Here is a 20,595-nt window from a genome sequence, read left to right as displayed (position 1 = left end):
CCTCCTTGTTAAGGACCATGGCTCCTGCCGGTTCTCCCTTGGATCTACCTTCGTGTTGCTTCTCCGGGGCCGAGCCCTGCACCTCTGCTTGTTGCTGCCTCCAGCAGTGCTCCAATTGGCCCTCCTGGGTGTCAGTCAACCCTTTAGCTTTGGTAGCAGTGGTCTTGGTCTTGGCCCCTGGCATCTGGAGAGCCTTCCCCAGTGCTGTCTCCTTCTTTCTGCTTCTCTCGTGGGGGTCATTACCCTTCCCTTAACTGGCTTGATCCCCATGGGCCAGGTCTATCTGTGGCTCCAAAGTCCACCTTCTCCTCTTGAGGGCCTGCGACGATGACCCCCTTTGGGTCTCTTGCGGCTGACTGCCGTGTTCCGGGGTCACTGCCCTGACCTTAACTCCGGGTCGAGCTGCCACTTCCTCCTGACCTCCTTCCTCTGAGGGCTCCACCTGATGGCATGTGTTCTAAAGCCAGACCGAGTCCTCCCTCTTGCCCCATCTATTTGCTTGTGGCTAGTGCATCAGACTTTTATTTGGCCGCTTCCGGAGCTCCCGCTGCATGCAGGTACTAGGTCTGGTGTAAAACGCCACTGGGTCATCCAATATTGAAGCACCGATGGCTAGGTCCCTCTCAGCGGCTCTGGCCCCACCCTCCCACCTCGCAGGCATGGCCCGCCCCAACCAATTAGAAACCCTCTGCTCAGTGGTACAGCCTCGATCCTCTGGCTCAGAGTGGAGAGCTTGCGTTCCGTCTAAGGGCGGTGAGAGAGGCGGGAGCTACTGCCCCAACCTGGATCCACCAACACTGGAGGGCTGGGCCCTGCAAAGCCAGTCTTCCCACCGGGGGAGGATAGCGCCAGTGCCTCTTAGTTGTCGATACTTGCAGCTGATGGCCCCCTTAGCCGGTGTCCCTGGGCCCGTTTCTCACCCAAGCTGCAGACAATCCAAACGGGCGCGGGCAGTACAACGCTCTGCAGAACCCCCCCCCCCTCTTACTTGGTGCTCCATGGAGGTGTCTGGGCACTGCCTTGCTTTTCTCATGCCGGGGCCCCCGCATCTGGGGGTGCAGGCCTTCTGCTCTCCTCTTGACCCTGGTCTCAGTCACCGGTCTGCTTCCTCACGCAAGTTTTCCCCCTCTCAGCCGGCTTGTCCTCCTGCGTCTCGCCACCGAGCGCTGCAGCAGAGATCCCAGCTCCTCCACCCATGCCTCGATACTGCTCCCCTGCCTCACGGGGATCTGACCAGTTGGGCTACATTTTGATGGCCCTCCCAGGGGCAGAGGGGCACCAGAGCCACTTTGCCCTTCCCCCTGGTCCTCCCGTCTCCATGTTGCTCATTGCCTTATGCGCCTCTTCTTTAGGATAGCCCCCGGCTGCCTCACAGCTCCTTCCTGGGGGGTTGGGCTCCCAGCTCTGTCTCAGCCCCCGGGTTATGCTGGCCTGCTCCCTGCCTTGGCCCTTGGCTAGTTTGGTTATGCCTTCTGCAGTGCTGTTGGCTTCCCTGGCTCGAATCCCCCCTGCGGGGTAGCCACTCTCCCACAGGTCGCCTCGGCCCACTCCCGTAAATTGTGGTGCTCCACACCATACTCTCTCTAAATTTCCCTCCATTGGCTGTGCGGAGGGGGTGACTGGGTCTTGGTCAACTGCTTCTGCCGGCTTCGGAAAGCCCCGGCGGAGGACTGTGAGATACGTCCTCACACTCTGTCGGCCATCTAGAATCCCCCGAAATATTGTGACTTTTTAGGGTTTTTGATTCAAGACACAAGAAGTATAATTGTAGAGAACATTTGCAACCTTTGTTTTCGTGGAAAGCACAAACTGACATTTGATCCTGAAAGAAGCCTGAACATTTGGTTTACTCGCCCCAGTAAGTCAGAGTGTGCCTCACTGGGGGAATGTGCGCTGCCTAAATCCATATGCCTTTGAATCCCACTGTCCCAAGGTGAAATTGTGGGGAAGGGAGTCATCATTGCTTCAAACCACTTGCCATCCTGATCATTTTGTTGCAAGTACTATCCTTTTCATATTGTATACATTTCTCTTAAACCTGTTTTGTACTAGATTTGGAACCTTTTGTTTTTGACTGTACTGACTAGGACTGTTTTACTTTTACTTTATGGTCGGGTGTACTCCCACTTTAGATTTAGGGCCAGCTAGGAATTCTCCAAGCCTTTGCAAAGCTATAAATAAACTATTGAACTTGCATCTCTTGTTTATGGCTCTCTTTTTGGTACCATGAGTTCTTCACATTGGCCACTTTATTTTGAAAATCAAGTTGTGCTCCTGGGGATGTGCGGACCACCATATTGAGATACGGTTGTAGGCCCATTGTTATGCTCAATATGCTTTGTTTTATGAGGGAAGCTGCATTAACTGGTTAACTGTCGGATGGGTCTTAAAAACTATTGGATGGTGGCACTGACCATCTTACTAGATCCCAAAAGCAAGATTGTCCAACAGTGGAGGGTCATCTAGACACTTAGTAGGCAACGTATAAGGTAGCAACCTCTGATTCGTATTGTACCTGTTGATCTTGCCCCAGGTCAGTACTTGCAGCAAGTAACCTTAACCTGGCCCGATATTGCTTAATTATTACCAACAAAACTTGAAGAATTGTGGCTGCAAGAGTATCCAGAAAATACAAGCTATTGTTGCATGCACGTTTGATATGGGTGTGGAGAAAGGGCTAATGACCCAGCAAGCCAGCAGATTAAAGACCAGAGAGGTGAAGTGTAGGAGGTTACAGTATTTGTGAGATAAATACCAAGCTCTATATATTTGCTTTTTTACATTTTTTAGATGCATCAAATGTTTTGGTGATTGGGACTGAAAATTATGCAAAGGAGGCTGATCCAGGATTGATGTTCTTCTTCAGGTACAGTGTGTAACCCCCTTCCCTCGTGTTTCTCTCAGGACAATTCATGTAAAATGCTGTTAAGTTGTGCTCTAAAACCAAAATAATACAACCATACAAATAATCTCTTCTGCTTGACATTATTTATTACCATTCTTGGGTAGTTCCCTAAACAGAGTTCCAGGCTCAGTTTGTTTTGAATCCCTAAATCAATATCTAGACAATGTAATGTTCGCCTGAAATTTGAAAACCATGCAAAACTAGACATAATAGAGTGACAATTTCTGATTTCTAATGTTACAAATATATATAAAACTAGTAGTCCCAATACTCTACCATACTCTTTGAATTCTGATTACTATGATATTGAATATAAGGTACTGCTGTCTGCAGCTCATATAGTGAGCATTGGACCCAACCAAGGTATGCCTTTAAAATGAGTGAGTGGGTAAATCCTACTGTCTGCTATGTTGATACCAGGTTGGTTGACAAGACAGCTGGTCTCGTCAGCAGCAGACAAAAGGGGCATTGTCCATTGGTCAATATTACAAATCTCAATGGCATATACTTTAGCATCTTTCCAAAATGAATTGTCTCTAGCTGCTGATATTAACTGTTGTATTATGAGGCTCGGTCTTCTGTAAAGAAGTGGCCAGCAGAACACATGAGACGATATGAGATTCAAAACAGTAGTTAGAAAAACACAATGGGGTGAGTAAATGGCTTTCGGGATGAGGATTTCTTCATAACCAAAACATAATATGCCTGTGTGTGCTTAGACTAACCAAACAGTGTTTAGGACAGGATTAAACTGTTGGATTTTCCATGGTCGGGTACATTTCCTAAATTTTCCAGTTTTGCCAGGTTTATTAATCAATCTTTCTGGGTAGATCCCTAGCTGCCTCTTTGACTCCAGTAAATTGCTTGGTAAGGGATGGGATTAAAGCCCGACAGGTCCAGAGTTCCAACTATAACTCAATAGGAACCAATGTTCTTAAAGTGTTGGGTTGGCTAACCCAGAATGGTGTAAGGGCCTATCCTAAAGATTCTGTCTTTGTCAGGATTCCCTAATCAAATACAGAGTCTCAAGGGAATAGTGCCTAGCTAGGTAATTGACTCACTCGGTCTTATGGATATAGTGTCATGTGCACAGGCGCATGGAAGAAGTGGCAATGGTTTCGTTGGAGCGGCCATTAGCGTTCCAGCACGCATCTTTCCTATTTCCAGGTGACGGTCTAGTCTTTTTACGTTTTTCTATGTTTCTATGTTGCGACTGCGGATAGCTGGAAAGTATTTATTTCCGGTCTTCCCAGCTACCTGCGCCTTGCAACGTCTTGGATATCGCTCTCGCTTTAGCTTGTTGCTACAACGCCTGTTACTTCATTTCCTTCGGTGCTTTGTATTACCCTTTCTTTCCTCCGCTCGGAGGCACTGCCTCTCCAGCCTCTCGCTCCCTCTTCTTTCCCGGACTTCTGTCCTCCTTTCGTTCCACGATTCCTTTCTCTCTTCTACCGGCTTCCTCCGGTTCCTTTTTCCCTGTGTTCCGTTGATATATATTTTTCTTTCATCTTTACCTTGGCATTTTCCCCGTCCACTACTTTCGCCTACCCTGTTTACCATACCTCTCGCAGCTGACTCCAGCGACACCTTGGATCTGCTTGAAAACGACTACGTGCTTCTTACTCCACGGATACTCCAACAACCCGGATCTCATTCTGATAAAGGGCTTTTTTACGCCAGCGGCTTTTTCCCCTGTCTTTGCCTGTCTTCGGTGACGGGGCCTCAGTGGCCACAGCTCACAGGTGGCCGCTGTGGCTTCACACCGAGGAGGGATTATTTCATCAAACACTTGCCAGTATCGGGAGGCATCAACAGGTTTTTGGTTTTCCCCCTCGATTCTACAGCTTCTACCAGGGACTGCTATTTAGCCCCAAAAAAGCTTGCAGCTGTTTATCTTTTTGGATCTCGTTTCAGCCATGGCTCTCGTCTCAGCCAATGTCTACGAAGTACCCATCAGTATATCTCGTCTGTCTCTTCTCCCTATCTTTTTTCTCTCTCTCTCTCTCTCATCAATTTCTTGACTTGTCATTTTTCTGCCTCCCACTGAGCTATTATGCAGGGCTTCTGAGTATTTTGATTAAATAATAAGTCCCCTTAATTTGTTTACCTCTCGCCCTCTTTGTCTACTCAGGGTGTGGTTGGCTCTGGTCCTCCATAATTTATTACATGTGTTTCTTGTATTTTCATTAGGCGAAAGATGTGTGCACTCCTCCCTCCCTTTCTAATTGGTTTATCATATTCCGTTGTGGGCAGTGATCAAGTGTTTAAAACACAAGTCGTCAATTTTGGAGCCAGGCTGACAAGCTTGATTGTCAGCATGGCTTTGTAGTATGATGGTCTCTCCTTGCTACAATTTTCTTCCAGATCCAGCAGTCGTGCCTCTTCGAGGGACAAAGTCTTTGTGGACTGAAAAAAGGGAAGACGTGTGAACTACAGCATTTCCACTTGGGTGCTTGCTGCTCCTTTTGCCTTTGCCTGCCTAGGGGTTTATGGAGTTGTTCAACTTGAAAAAGCAGAGTATTTGTCTCTTCATGGAACTATGGCGACATTGTGCTTTCCTTCTCCCGTACCCCTAATTGGGGGTTGCTGGGTGTCTGACAGGGGGTTCTCTCGTTCAGTATGAAGGATTGTTAGAGGTGAAGGAACCCACACAGGTCCCCCGGGTACCTCCTCTAGGTAGCACATCACTTTGCTTGTGGGCTCGCCAGGCCCTCGGGTTTGTTCCTTCATCTCTACATGTGACCTATTTAATGTTTTAATGAGACTCAGTCTCACACCCCGCCTCCTTTCCATTCAGCCCTCCTCCCCCTCTTGATTTTCCTCACCTTAAACGATACTATTTTCTTTATTTGGAGCCCGCTGTGTCCATCTCTCTCTTAGTGCTTATTTCATTGGGTGAGGCAAATTGTGGTAACTCCTAACCCTAACCCTAGCTTATGTACAGGGGCTGAGGAATTTTATGTGGATGAGAGGAAATACCAAGGCTCTTTGGGTAAATGTATTGCCTCCTCATCTCAGGGCCAGTCTTTTTACCAGGTGTGCAATGGTTCGACTGGTTCTTCCTGGAAGTAGGGCGCCCAGTCTTAATCTTGGGCTCGATTCTTGGACAATGTTCGGCATTTTTTTTCGTTACCAAAGTCTGGGTAGTCCAGGTATGTCGTCGGCTTCTACAGGAATGGTGTGACCCTCCACCTCTAAAACTAACGCAGCCTTCAAATTAATTTCCCTATTCCCTTTTACACAGATGCTTTGCACCCTTGTTCCCAGGAGTACCTTATGAAGGTGTGCCATGATTTATTTGCTGTTCGCTTACTATCGGGGTTCATTAAGGATTCAGGGGTTGGATCCCATGGGGAGTTGGTAGTCCCATCATTCCAAGGACGTGTGCTTGCATTTCTACGATGGCCTCTTCATCTGGTGGATCTTCCTTCCTTGGGTAGTCTCATGGATGATCCTGTTCCCATCACTGCCTTTTTACTGGGGTGCCTGTAACAAGTGTTTATGGGGTGCCCTTTCTCAGATTGAGACAAACCTGAGCAATGTGTCCCGTTTTTCCACAGCAAAATCATCTGGGCACTGGTTTCTGCATGCTAGTTTCTGCATGCAGTATGGTGGGTCAGAAAGATGACCAACTAGGGTTCACCATTTTACATAGTATTTATTCAAAATAAATAAGAAAAGGCCTTACATTTCCTAATCAAAGGGCTGGCCTACCTAACAACTAAAACTAGGGTACTTGTCATCAGTGTTAAAGTCCAAAACATGTGTCTGTCCTCACTCCCAAAACTAACCTATACTGGCCCTACCACTAATACTAAACAACTAAAGACCAGAAGAATGACTCCCTTCTCCTGGGACGGAAAGATAGCTTTCTAATGAAAATGTTACTTGTTAATATTGAATCTTCAAATAGCGCTTGGCTATTTCCTTCACCAGTTTGTTCAGTTCTTGGATATGTCTTTTACATGTCCTGCTCTTAATTACTCCTTGTTTTCTTGACTTCTTCTCCTGTATCTTGTTATCAATTTACAGCCTCTCTCTTTCGTATTATAGATTCCACCTTTGTGAGATCACTTATGTCTCTTTGCTTCCTTGTTTCCTCCCTTAGATCTATGTATTGTACTCGGGGGTCAGATTCACTCTTAAGGGTTTCAGTACTACTGGGATGAGTAAGAAGAGTCTCATAGTTATTCTCACTCTTCTTATGATTCTCGGTACTACTGGGACGAGTAGGAATAGTCCCATCATTATTCTAACTCTTCGTATGTTGCCAATTAGAGTTAAGCCAGTCGCTATAGCCACCCCTCTTCCTGGGGCCTCCTCTATTCCTGTTAACTTCGTGGATTTGGGTTCAGGTCACCGGGTTGGTGTCCCTCTTCGTGAATTCACTTCGTTGATGCAGGATGGTTCTTGTGCTTCCGTTCGTTCTGCTTCCAAGTACATTTGGGAGTACTTAGTGAATTGTGGTATCGACTATGAGAGGTGTGAAAAACCTAAGGGTGTTTTACGGACTAGTTCCTGGGGATCCATTCAGGTGGCCAGGGAAGGGCCATCTCTTTTGGATCCCGACCCTGGGGGTGGACAAGCGAGGGAGGATCACCTGGATAGGGGGTCCTCGGGGTGTGGGGATGGAACACCTGAGGGGTAAGACATGGTATCCCTCTGTCCCCAACAACTACCTATTCCATATTCCCTTTTCCTTCATGGGATATTACAAATCCCATGACTCCCCTCCCCCCCTTTTACGGTGCAAACCCAACTACTGAGACGAGGAAGATTGTGACTATGACGATCACCTCCAGTATTAGTCAGTGGTCCTGTCCCTCTAATGGGGTCAGGCAGAGTCAGGCACTCAGTCCAAATCACACACGCCTGAGCAGTATGTATGGATATGTTGATTATAAAAGGTGGAGCACAAGAAGTGTGTGCAGTCAAGATTGGGGAAAGCAAGCTGAGTGGCAGAGCAGAGGAGCAGAGCAGGAGTCGGTAACCAGGCTACAGAGAACAGGATGCTGAGATGCTGGCAGGATGCAAGAAAGGGCTGCAAGGTGCATGGCGAGGGAGCTGTGTCTCCAAGGAGCCAAAGAGTTTGATGGAAGGTTGCATAGTGCTCGACCCTTCGCTTCGAGAGGCTCTAAAATGCTTGTTGCAACCTTGAGGCTGCAAGATTGCCTGGGAGTGTCTGAGGGGCAGATGGGCAATACACTGACCTCAAGCGTGAAAGAAAAAGAAGAGTGCAACTAAGAATTCACTGACGACAAGTCTCAAACAAGGGAAGAGCCTGGTGTGTGATCACGCGATTGAAAGACATTACAATGTTGCACACGAGGCTACGCATGACGAGGAAATATGTTTTAACTGAAAGAAAGACTTTTAAATAACCGGCCGGGGAGCCGAAAGAGAAACAAAGTAACGGAGCAGTGCCATAAGAGAAGGCACGTTCGAAACGCTTCAAAGAGATAAATTACGAACTATTGAAATGTCAACGATACTTTAAGGAAAAGGCACAAAGTGAAGAGAAATGTGCTGCGAGTCTGAAGGCTAAAAATTGTAAGACGAAAGGTATTTGCTGTTTTCGATTGAGGTGCTGTGGGCCGGCCTGAGTGAACTGTAAACAAAATGTTGAAGAGAAACCCTTTTGTTGGTCACACACAGGGGTGACAATACTGTGTGGTTGTGAAGGTCTCTGACTGTGGTTGTGAAGGTCTCTGACAAAGTGATACATTTGAACAAATGCAGAACTCTGCTGTTGGAGGGTTCACGCATGGGGGGTGAAAGTATCATGTGGTGGTAAAGGTCTCTAACGGGCGAAAATTGTAAAGTATAAAGGTTGGGGAAGAGAGATTTCCCCAAGCTCTACGAGGTGGAGCTGGCTTAAACATTGCAAAGCACAGAGGAATTGCGTTGGTTTGGAACATTGTGAATGCAGTAAAAAGTCGTGCTAATTGTGCCTGAGATAGCTTTAAGAAAGCAACAAGTTGTTTTGAATTGTGCATTTGAGTTTGAGAAATGTAACATCGGGCAAGGGAAGCCAAGAAGAAGTCAATGGAGATTAAGAGTACAAAGTATTGAACCGCGAGCCAACATAGGCAGAGGAGGCCTATGGGACTTATAAAATCCTTTGAACTGTGTATATTACCCACCTTGAAGAACTTTGCAAATGCCCAAGTGAACTGAACTTGGGGAAGGGAGTGGAGTGTGTGAGAAACCAGAGTGTGTCTTTCCCTCTAGTACCCGGGGATCTCTCTCTCACAGGTGGCCAGGGCGCGGCCATCGCCTTTGCATCCAGACCATGGGGATAGAACAGTGCATGAGGATCACCTGGGTGAGGGTCTTCGGGGAGTGGGAGTGAGACAGACGACAGCAAGACACGTTTTTCCCCCTATGTTGTTTATCCAACCCATCCTTTATTTTAGGTTCCTCCGGGGTACCAACTGACCCGCTCCCTCCCTTTTTACACAAACACTGGGCCGAGGAAGAGGGTGACCGAGAGCAACTACATTAACTTTCACACATGGTACGGGTCATGTCCCGCCAATTGGGTCAGGCACTTAATTCTAAGTGCATACACCGGATACCAATTAGCTCTCCTCAAACAAATAAACTTTAGAACCCAAAGTCACACTGAGCAACTCCGGAATACGAGAACGAGCAGGGGTTCTGGGGACGAATGCAAACCTATTGGAGCAGAGCGACGGCCCAACGGGCGAAAGTAGTAAGTCGGAAAACCCCAGAGTTCCCTACTGGAGGTCGTTACCTCCGTGAGCGACACGTGGAGAAGGCCAGATCCCGCAAGTGAAAACTGCATTGTGTTTCAAGGTTGCCAGCGACCCTCCCGGGTGAATGGCAGAGTTGGGGAGACGGGGCCAAGCCTGTGGTACTAACCTTGACTTGTGAATTGGAAATCTCAAAGCAAAGAAGAAACGCACACAGCCAGTGAGTTGGCAAGCAACCTGAAAGACCGGTGTGTGTTAAAGTTTTAAATGGCAACATTTTTATCTCAAGTGAAGGCTGCACGTGTGTGAATGAGACGCGAGTAAAGGCCGACCTGTCAATGAACTTTGAAGTAAACGGCAACTGCAAGTTCAGCGATACAAAGTAACTGAGTGATCCGGCGAAAGGAAGTAGTCCACTCGAAAGTCTCAGTGAAAGGTAAATGGTAAGAAGCAAGAAAGCGAATATACAGCAAAAGTTATATGGCATGCTTAACTCCTAGAAAGGGGTGTAAGGAAGGCATGGTATCAAACAGTGAAGCCAGACACGGGTGATCAGTTCAAAGGTGTTTATTGAACTTCAAATGGGTTTGTTGAACACCTATATAAATCTAAGAATGGGAGCAAGCTACGACCATCAAATAATAACGCTGTCCTAGTCAAGTCTGACAAATAAAAGGACCTATACTAATAAACCTATTGCCAACCTTTAGTCCCAAATACAAAAGGGTGTGAGACAATGGTATATGCAAAAAGAAATGTGTTAAAGAAATAATATATCAGGACGGTTGAGCATTTGGCTTCCCTTCCCCACGCTTTTGCACGGGGCAAGGTGACATACTCGAGCTTCGCACACAGTCTGAACTGTATCTTCGTGGCCGAGAAGCCAAAGCAGACATCCAGGCCTCTTTTACAATAACAGTCTCTTAATGCAGAGGGTCTGTCATAATAAACAAATCTCAAAGCACCATTCCTATCAGGATTTTCCCATACACAAGTTCTCACTTTCAATGTTCATCATGGGTCTCCCACCTTCAGGTTGAGACCCCCTTTTGATATCAAGATTGAAGACTTTCGAATGTATGATGGGTTTTGCTTAAACCAGCACAGGACCACTTCGATTCACTTAACACAATTATTCTCATCAATCTTTCTTTCATTTCTCCTGGCGGGATGCCTTACAGAGACCTTCGATTGAGCACATTCACGGTGAAGGATCACTCTGTCAACGATACCGTATTTTTCCTTCTCAAGTTAAAACATTCATTAGGAGTTTTAGCTTTACTCGCGTCTTTCATAACACGCGTTTAACAATGTTTATTCCAGCGCTCGTTATACAATGTTGCCGCTTGCAACGTTGACTTCAACACAGAGCGGTCTAGCATCGGTCTCCCCAACTCACCGGCTGGCGCTTCGTTGTTCTTGGAGCCAAGGATGATACCACAGCGGCAGGGATGTTATTTCGCCAAAATGTCAGAGGTAGCGGAAATGACAGCACACAACCCTTGACCTCTGACATCACAGGAAGTGATGTCATTTGACCCCAGCCCAAAGTGACATCACGGGAAGCGATGGAATACAACCTTTCACCCCTTGACAAAACAGGAAGTGGCATCACATAGCATTGTTTCTAAGTACACTTCTAAAAGAACAAGTTACCAACTGGTAACGTTCTTTCGATTGGATGTTCCTCCAACGTATTCCTCATCTTAGATGTATTTCATCCAGCTTTAGCTGCTTCAGAAACAAATTTCGGCAGAGGGCGCCATGCGTCGATGTTGTCGAGTTGATAGTCCCTCGAAGGCCTCCGTCGAGGTGACGTCATCGGGTATACAAGTAGCACACGCGGCGCCCGTTGGCCTCAGTTCTGTTTTTCCCCTCACTCTTGTTCTACTGTGTAGATTGTGCCGGTAGTCGGGTATTAGCCTTGCGAGAGTTGAAGTGGCAATAACTCACAAAATCTACAGAGGGGTAGAATGGGAGTGCGATGAGGAATAAGTTGGAGGAACATCCAATCGAAAGAACGTTATCGGTTGGTAAGTAACTTGTTCTTTGAGTGGATTGTATCCTCCAACGTATTCCTCATCTTAGATAGACTCCCAAAGCAATAGGGACAGTTCTCTGGAGGAGTGAGTAGATTTTTTGATACTCTTAAATGGCTGGATATAGTACTGCTTTATCAAAATTCAGCTCCTTAAACTGGGAAGCACCCAGACTATAGAATTTTGAAAAAGTATGCAGCGATAACCAAGTTGCTGCTTCACAAATGGATTTAATGGGAACACCTCTTTGAAGGGCTGTCGAAGAGGCAATGCCTCTGGCGGAATGGGCCCTTAAGCCTTCTGGTGGGTCTTTCTCTGCTAATCTGTAGCATTCTGAAATGCAAAGCACAATCCAACGTGATATGGTTTGTTTTGACACCGATTGACCCAATTTCCTTCCGGCGTAGCCAATGAAAAGTTCATTATCCACTCTAAGCCTGGAAAGCCTAGAAATGTAAAAGCTTGGAGCTCTTTTCGGATCCAACCTGTGCAATCTTTCCTCTTCCTTACTAGGATGAGGTGGAGGATAGAATGCAGGTAGAACAATTTTCTGATTTAAATGAAAATCGGACACAACTTTAGGTAAAAATTAGGGTTTAACCCTGAATACCACTCTGTCCCTATGGAACACAGTATCGGGTGGCTCAGAAGACAGTGCCTGCAATCCGCTCACTCTTCTTGCAGATGTTAAAGCGACTAGGAAAGCAGCTTTCCATGTTAGTAATCTTAATGGACAAGTGTGCAAGAGTTCAAAAAGGGCACACATTAAGAATTTTAGAACCAGATTAAGATCCCAAATTGGTACTTGGAAGCGGTAAGGAGGAAACACATTGGTGAGTCTTTTTAAGAATTGTACTACTAAAGGAATTTTGAAATAGGAGCATTCTTCCGACAAGCGCTTCAAAATGGAAAGCGCTGCAAGATGACCTTTAATGGTCCCAACATTTAGACCTCTATGTGCTAGGGACAATAGGAAGGACAGTACTTCCGGAATAGAACATAGAAAAGAATCAACATCCTTTTCTCTGCACCAGTTTCAAAACTTTTTCCAACGGTATAGAGATTTTGTTGCTGGTCTTCTTGCCGAAAGCAACACCTCCATGAAGTCATCTGGAAGGCCCCAATCCTTGTATCTCTGCCTTTCAGATACCAAGCTTGAAGGTTGAGAATCTTGACCTCTGGATGGAAGCCTGGACCACCATTTGTGAGAGAAGGTCCCCTCTCTGAGGAAGACGTAACGGGGGACAGATGGACCTGTCTAGAAAGTCTGGGTACCACGTTCTCCTGGCCCAAACCGGGGTAATTAGGATCATGCGGTTTCCGAACCGTCTGTCTCCTGATGACCTGAGGAATGACAGGAATTGGCAGGAACGCGTATAATAGTGGGAAGTTCCACTCCACCACGAACGCGTCCCCTAGTGCTCCTCTCGGGGGAAAGTCCCTTGAGCAATACCTTTCGCACTTCCGGTTGATTCCGGTCGCAAATAGGTCTACTTGAGGGGTTCCCCAAAGGGCAAAGATCTCTTGAATGGCTTCCTGAGCCAGTTCCCACTCGTGGGACATCGTGCTCTGCCTGCTCAGAGCGTCCGCCGTCATATTCTCCTCCCCGGCTAGATGAACTGCCATTAAGGAGATTCCTTCTTGAATTGCCCAATACCATAGCTGCATTGCCTCTCTGAACAGAGGTAGTGACCCTACACCTCCTCTTTTGTTTAGATAATGCATGGCCACTGTGTTGTCCATCATTATCAGGACATTTTTTCCTCTGACGGATGGTAGAAAAGCCTTCAGCACTAGTCTGATTTCCCTCAGCTCTAAAAGGTTGATGTGTAGTTTGGACTCTGATGGAGACCAACGACCACTGATTGTCAGCTCGTTGGCATGAGCTCCCCACCCCATGACTGAGGCGTCTGTCACTATTGTAATCTCTGGCCATTGTTGCCAGAACTGTTCTCCTTTTAGGATATTCTCTGTGCAAGTCCACCACAGAAGATCCTGTCGAACCCTGTTCGGAATTTGAAGAAAATCCGTCATTTGACCTGAGAACTGGAACCATTGAGTTCTTAGAGCCCATTGAAGGGATCTCATCCTCAGGCGTGCTTCTGGCACTAGGAAGATGCAGGATGCCATGAGGCCCAGAAACCTTAAAAAGTCGTAGGCCTGGAGACTTTGGGCATTTTGGAATTTGGAAACCATCTGAAGAATGTCTTGAGCTCTCGACTTGGGAGGCAAGCTCTTTCCCAAGGATGTGTCTAATACAGCCCCTATGTACTGGAGCTGTTGGGAAGGTGTCATTTGTGACTTCTTGAAATTGAGGGAGAAGCCCAGTCTGTGGAGGAAGTGGCAGGTGACTTTCAGATGATCCAGTGCTTGTTCGGCAGAACGTGCCCTGATCAACCAAACGTCCAGCTAGGGGTAGACGTGAATCCCCCCTCTCCTGGGGTGCGCTGCCACTACTACCATTAACTTGAAGACCCTCGGGCGGAGGCCAATCCGAATGGGAGGACTCGAAACTGATAGTGTGATTCGCCAACTACGAACCTCAGGTATTGTCTGTGCTTAAGGTGAATTGCACATGAAAATAAGCATCCTGGAGGTCCAATGACACACACCAATCCTGAAGTTGCAGGGCCTGAAGGATCTGAGAAAGAGTAACTATCTTGAACTTGTCCTTCCTGAGGATCTTTTTCAAACCTCTTAAGTCCAAGATGGGTCTCAGTCCTCCGTCCTTTTTGGGGATCAAAAAGTAAGGGGAGTACCATCCCTTGTTTCTCTCTGCTACAGGTACTGGTTCTATAGCACCTTTCTCCAGCAGGGTTAGAACTTCCTGCTGCAGGAGCGGGTTTGAAAACTTCAAAAGATGTCTCCCTGGTGGATTGCATTGAGGTTGCGTTAGAAAAGGAAGGCAGTAACCTTGGGCTATTATTTCTAGTGCCCAAACATCTGAAGTAATGGCTCGCCATTCTTGCAGATGCTGTGACAGCCTGCCTCCCACTGGTGTCCTGTGATGCAAGTCCTCAAAGCGGTTTTATGGTGGTTGCTGCAGCCGCTGATGGCAAAGAGGCTGCAGCTGGAGTTGGCTTTGCACGTTTTCCTCGTCCACCGCGAGTGGCCTTTCTCTGGCCACTTCGACTGGCCTTTCCTCTCGCCTTTCCATATGAGGAGTAGTAACGATAGCATCGTCCCCTCCAAGATTGTCCTGGCGCACGAAAAGGCTGACGTTGCCTAATAGCAGCTCCTAAAGACTTGGCAGCTGCTTTTGAGGTCTGCAACCTCTCAAGGGTCTCGTCAGCCTTGCTGTCAAAAAGGTGAGACCCATCAAAGGGCATGTTCAAAAGACAGTTCTGTACGTTTGGTGCGAAACCCGACTTCCGTAAACACGCAAATCTGTGCATTACCGTGCTAGTACCCATGGACCTGTTCACACTATCTGCAGTGTCCAATCCAGATTGAAGGGATTCCTGCCTGGCCTCCTTTCCATCTCTAACAATGGCTAGGAATCCTCCCTTTCGTCCCCTTCTGGTATGTGCTCAGCCGCCATTGCAATGCCCTCCCACAGAGGTACGAAGACTTTGCCAAGGCACATGTGGAGTTGGCCGATTTTAACGCCATACTCCCAGTTGAACATACCTTGCGTGCCCAACCATCCACAAACTTGTCGTCCCCATCCGGAGGGAGAGAAGGGTATGTGATTTTATTTGAAGCTGTGGCTGCCTGCACCACCAGACTCTCGGGAGTGGTGTGGTTAGACAGATAGCCGGGGTCGCTACTGGAAGGACGGTATTTTGAAGTAACAGCTGTATTCACTGGAGGAATAGAATCCGGAGTCTCACAATTTTTGGCCACCCTATTTTGCAAGGCTACATGGAAGGGGTAGGATTGGATCTTCGGTGGGACCATGGTCCAATATATCGGTCAAATCATCCTGGATGTATTGGGTTGGTGGTCTAGCCCATCGTAAATTATCAACCACTTTTGTCATTACATGTAAAAAAAAAAAAAGAGGGGCGAGGCGCGCACTCCAATTCCTGGCCAATATACTACCTGAAAAAAGAAAAAGAATAAATGGGTTAAATCCCAAAGTGTCCAACGATGAGGACATATCGAATATTCTTCAGTATTTATTGCGTCACAGAACTCGAGGCACGCTGAATCTCCGAAGCAACATGCACCGCGGAAAAACAGAACTGAGGCCAATGGGCGCCGCGCGTGCTACTTGTATACCCGATGACGTCACCCTCGACGGAGGCCTTCGAGGGACTATCGACTCGACGACATCAACACACGGCACCCTCTGCAGAATTTTTTTTACGAAGCAGCTAAAGCTGGATGGAATACATCTAAGATGAGGAATACGTTGGAGGACACAATCCACTCAAATATGGTTAGGGTATCACTGTAAAGTGATATACATTTATACAAGAATGGATCACCATATGTATCATTAATATCAGCGCCTATAGCCCCATATTACCAAATTCCTGAAAATGCAAGCAAATATCCCAGGCCAAACGATAATGATGTGTTATTATGTAGCACTTACTCTTAAGCGCTTCATATAGAACAAATATACATACAATATCACCCAACCTGTGTTGGTACTCATTTATCAACCTCAGCAGGATGAAAGGCTGAGTTGACCTTGCCGGGAGTCGAACCTGCAATCTGCAGATCACACACACATTGCAGCAGCGAGAACTCAAGCCACTAAGCTATCTTACCAGCTATAGTTATCAGAAACCAGCCACTTCAGAAACAAAGAGCCACATGCTGCTGGAACAGCCCAGGAGCCTCAGTTTAATTTGAAAAAAGTGCACTTTTTAAAAATATATTTTTTTTAGGGGTAGCTATGGAGACCACAGAGGTAGCAAGGGAGACCTCAGGAGTCGCAGGTGCGACCCCTAAATGACATCCCTGCCTGGTGGCTGCTGCTGCTCATCCCAGCCTTGGTCAGTTATGCGGAAGGGCCTTCGGTATCTTCGACAAATAATGCAGAATTCTTCAGTGTGGTTTCCTGAACTTATGCTTTCTACCTTAAAGGTTTCTTGAAAGCAACGACTTCTTGCTGTAAAGGTCAAGCATAATTTCCTTCTTACAGACCCTTCTTGGTTTGCCGTCATTCTTCCCTCGTTCAACTGCCGACTTGAAACTGCTGTTCCTTCCTTGCTTTGCCTCGCTCAGAGTGTGCTCTCGTGCTCTGCCTTTTATCTGTATGGGTAAGTTCAATGGAAGTCAGGTGTGGGTGATTGTCAGTAATTGCCTGACCTCGCCTGACCATAGTAGCGGGACATTTCAGATACACTGCTCTGGTATGAGTCTGTTTTCTCCCAGAACGGGCTGTTTGTGTGTAAGTATTGGAGAAGGGAAAGGCAGGGATAAGGTTCCCACGTATCCTACAAGGTAGGATGGGGTCAAGGTGTTACAGGAAAGAGAGGGATACCGTGTCTTGTCATCCAGTGTCCCACTCCCACTCCCCGAAGACCCCTCACCCAGGTGATCCTCTGGCACTGGTCCAACCCCTGGGTCTGGATCCGATGGGGATGGCCGCCCCCTAGCCACCTGAGAGAGAGATCCGTGGGGACTGGCGGGTGAGACACCTTCTGGTTTCTCACAGGGGAAAGTAAAAGTTGTACTATACATTTTGAGTCGTAGTGGTCCTCCGTTGGTCTGAAAAGTAAGCCACGCACATTCAAAAGTCTTTGACATCCGAAAGTGGTCTGAGCCCGACAGAGGGAGACCTGAGCTGAAGTAAGCTTGGGGTAGGAAGCCCCCTTCCAAGTTTGTGTTGAAGTTTATCGTGAAATGTCTGAGCCTGGCAGAGGGGGAGCTTTGTGAACGTTTTGGTTGAAAGAGTATTTTTGGAATTCAAGAACTTGGAAGGACAGACGGGCCTCGAACCATGTTCTGGAACTGTATTTGTGTTAGAAGCAGAGTGTGTCATCCTGCGTACAGGGGCAGCCTTACTCCATGAGGTCTAACGTGGGGAGGACAGCTGTTCAACAACATTTAAGTAATTTGAACACTGATCTTTCCTTTTGCATAAATTTCTCCTTGATTCAATTTTGTTGTACCTGCCATATGGCAGGCATTCAGTTTTGTTGGTATAGGCCATTTTAAATTGACAGATTCCACTAGTACTGTGTTAGTTATTATTTGATGGTCGAGACTACTCCCATTTTAGCTATAGGACAGACTAGGAGTTTCTCTCTCCAACCCCAACCATTTTAATAAAGATTTTACAAATTGTACACATTGTCAGTGTCATACTTGTGATACCATGCCTCCCCCACAAGTGCCACGTCCATAGCCATTCTTACATTATTTTGAATTAACTCTTGTTTTTGCATACATTACCCTGCACCTAGTTATTATAGAGCGTGAGGGCAAGTCTAGGTTTATGACACTGTCATGATATGACAACCATGGAAACTATGGTGGAAATGGAAGAGGGGCTAAGCAGTCAGCAAAAGTGTATGCAGCGTGCTAGTGTTTCTAACGTACCTCATAACGTGTATTAGTATACGTCGGTCAGCAGCATCGGTGCGTTGCAACCCTTTGACTTCCTCGGCTTTACGCGCTGTGTAACTTCCTCTTGCAGTAAATGACTGCTCTCTCTCTGATACCCCTCTTTGGTGTTTTTCCTCGTTGTCTGCCCATCTGTTCCTTTTGCCTTCCTGTATTTTCTTTGTCCCGGTCTTGTTTTCTCTGCCGGTTCGCAGACGGCTTTCTTTCTTATTTATCCTTTGTTGGCTCCGCGTTCCTAACGGAGCGCCTTTGTCTACTCCTTCTTCCAGTATTCCGTTTGTGTCCTCTGCGGCGTTCCTCCTCTCTGAAGCATTTCGGAATACTGCCTCCACCAGAGCACCTGTTCTTTTACGCGCTCAACACTCACAGAGCTTTCCTACGTGGGCAAACAAGGACACTCAGCGAGCATTTGGAAAACCCCCAGTGTATTCTGGGAATTGTAGTCCGTCCAAGCACTACTTCAAGCAATCCCTTCTTCCAACCTCTGAGCCTGCGACTTGAAACAACATTACCAGGGTTTTTCAGCTATGCTTTTCTCTGGTCGTGCAGTGGACTCCCTGGGGGTCCCACTGCCAAGCACATTGCTAGTAGGCAAGGTGGCCTCCAGAGGGGCTCGTCCTGAAGTCCACAACAAAAAGCCCGGCGCCACCTGGAGAGAACGAAGAGCGATATCCTCCGAAGAATTGTCTGACGACGCAGGTACAGGTAAGGAGAAGGAGGAGCCGGGTAGTAAGGGCATTGACCTGGTCTGTTCTTTACCATTAACTGAGAGACACAGACTATTATTTTGAGTTGTCTGACTTGGACTATTTGGTTTACTTCTATGGTTGAGACTACTACCATTATAGAGCTAGGGCCAGATGGGAAGTCTCTAAACCCAGTCAAACTTAATAAAGGTTTTTCAAGAACCTATACCTTTTGTGTCTGTCTTCACTTGTGATACCATGCCTGCCTCACAGAGGATTTTTCTCGTTCTCCTCTTGGCCACTACACGTCAGGATAACTTTACTTTCCTGCTTCAGTTCCTTTTCGGGTACCACTTGGGATACTCCTCCATTGATTGTATCGACACACAGAGGTTTTTCTTCTCTCATCGTCCTCCGGCCACCACCTCTCACAAGCGAGTCCCTCCTGGGTTACTCGTTCATTTCGTAGCCTCTTGGTAGGCTTTCTCCACACAGGTGCTCCTTGGGCACCTGTTCCGCCGTGCTTCTTGGCAATCTGGAGGTCAGCGTCTCTGCCTCCCTGTAGCCCGTTTGAAACGCCCGGGTTTCTCTTCATGTTTTCTTCGTTCCTCCCACTTTTATGATGCCGTAGTGAGGCTTTTCCAGTTTCGAGCAATAGTACTTTCTTTGTGTTGGTGTTATGCTCAGCCTAACGCCATTGGGTTTCTTTGTTGCAGTGTGTGGCAGTTCTTTATTCTTTACTACTCCTTGGTGTTTACTCGTCTCAGTACCAGATAGATATTCATCTTCCGTAGCAGCACTACAATAACGGGCACTGCAAGGAAAGGCTCACTGTTGGGAGAAGTGACTGAATCCTGCTATTTATCACAGTAGGTAGTGATGAGTTTCATAGTTCTGACTTCGCAAGCACCTGGGGTCGGCAAGGAAAGGTCTGGCTACCATAAAAAATGGTTGATGCCAAAATACAAGCCCTGGACAACGTCTTTTCCCAAGGGTGAGTTTCGGGAGACCTTTCTTCTTCAGTCCACTAAGTTGGAATGTGGGTGTCTGTGGTCCACGTGCTGGTAAAGTTATAGGCCCTGGATGGCTTCTTCCAAGTTACGATTATAAAGTTTCTAGTCAGGTCGCTGTAAATAAGGGGAAAGGGAATTGGTAAATTGCTTGCAGTCAAGGATTTTTTTTTTACTTCCTCCTTGCCCTGGCCCTCCACCACTTATTTATTAGATCTTTTGTTCTATGTAACAGTTGTCTAGGGCTGTCTAGATTTTAATTGGGCTCCTCACAGTTTCTGTTGGTAATGTTCTGATTCTCTAAAATTCCTTTCATCATGTTGTCAAAGGGATGGTCACATCCATGGCTAGTGTGTTTTTTTTTTTTTTTTTTTGCTTCTGAGGTTTTCCTCTTAATAAAGGGGAGGGCACGAATTGACCCCACCTATCACTTCCCCAAACTTCTGTGTCTGCTACAAGTTGAAAATTGGTAAGAAATACTCCTAGATAGATAAGTACGTTATTTGGTTTTCACCATTTACATCAAAATATAAGACCGTACAGTTCAAAAAATAAACTCATCATCGGCCACAAGGAAAAACAATACAATTCATAATACAGAAACTAAGCTGTTAAAATATACACAATTCGATAGAGCTTAAAATTGTCTTTCCATGCGTTTAAAAACCTCAGTGATATACTTAAACAAGTTGTTAATAAACAACCATCAACACA

The 20,595-nt window shown here is 46.7% G+C and overlaps 1 protein-coding gene across 3 annotated transcripts in view; it reads left to right on the top strand.

Annotated features, from left to right (window-relative positions):
* RMND1 (required for meiotic nuclear division 1 homolog) overlaps nucleotides 1-20,595 on the top strand; it is a 647,398-nt gene that overhangs the window by 152,521 nt on the left and 474,282 nt on the right. For all 3 annotated transcript variants that reach the window (XM_069628317.1, XM_069628319.1, XM_069628318.1), the window contains one exon: nucleotides 2,791-2,866. In XM_069628317.1, coding sequence (XP_069484418.1) covers nucleotides 2,791-2,866 — 76 coding nt within the window. The remainder of the gene's footprint in view (nucleotides 1-2,790; nucleotides 2,867-20,595) is intronic.

The sequence above is a fragment of the Ambystoma mexicanum genome, chromosome 12 (genome assembly GCF_040938575.1).
Source record: "Ambystoma mexicanum isolate Mex_15411 chromosome 12, UKY_AmexF1_1, whole genome shotgun sequence".
Classification (NCBI taxonomy): Eukaryota; Metazoa; Chordata; class Amphibia; order Caudata; family Ambystomatidae; genus Ambystoma; species Ambystoma mexicanum.
This window is presented reverse-complemented; position numbering and strand designations above follow the sequence as displayed.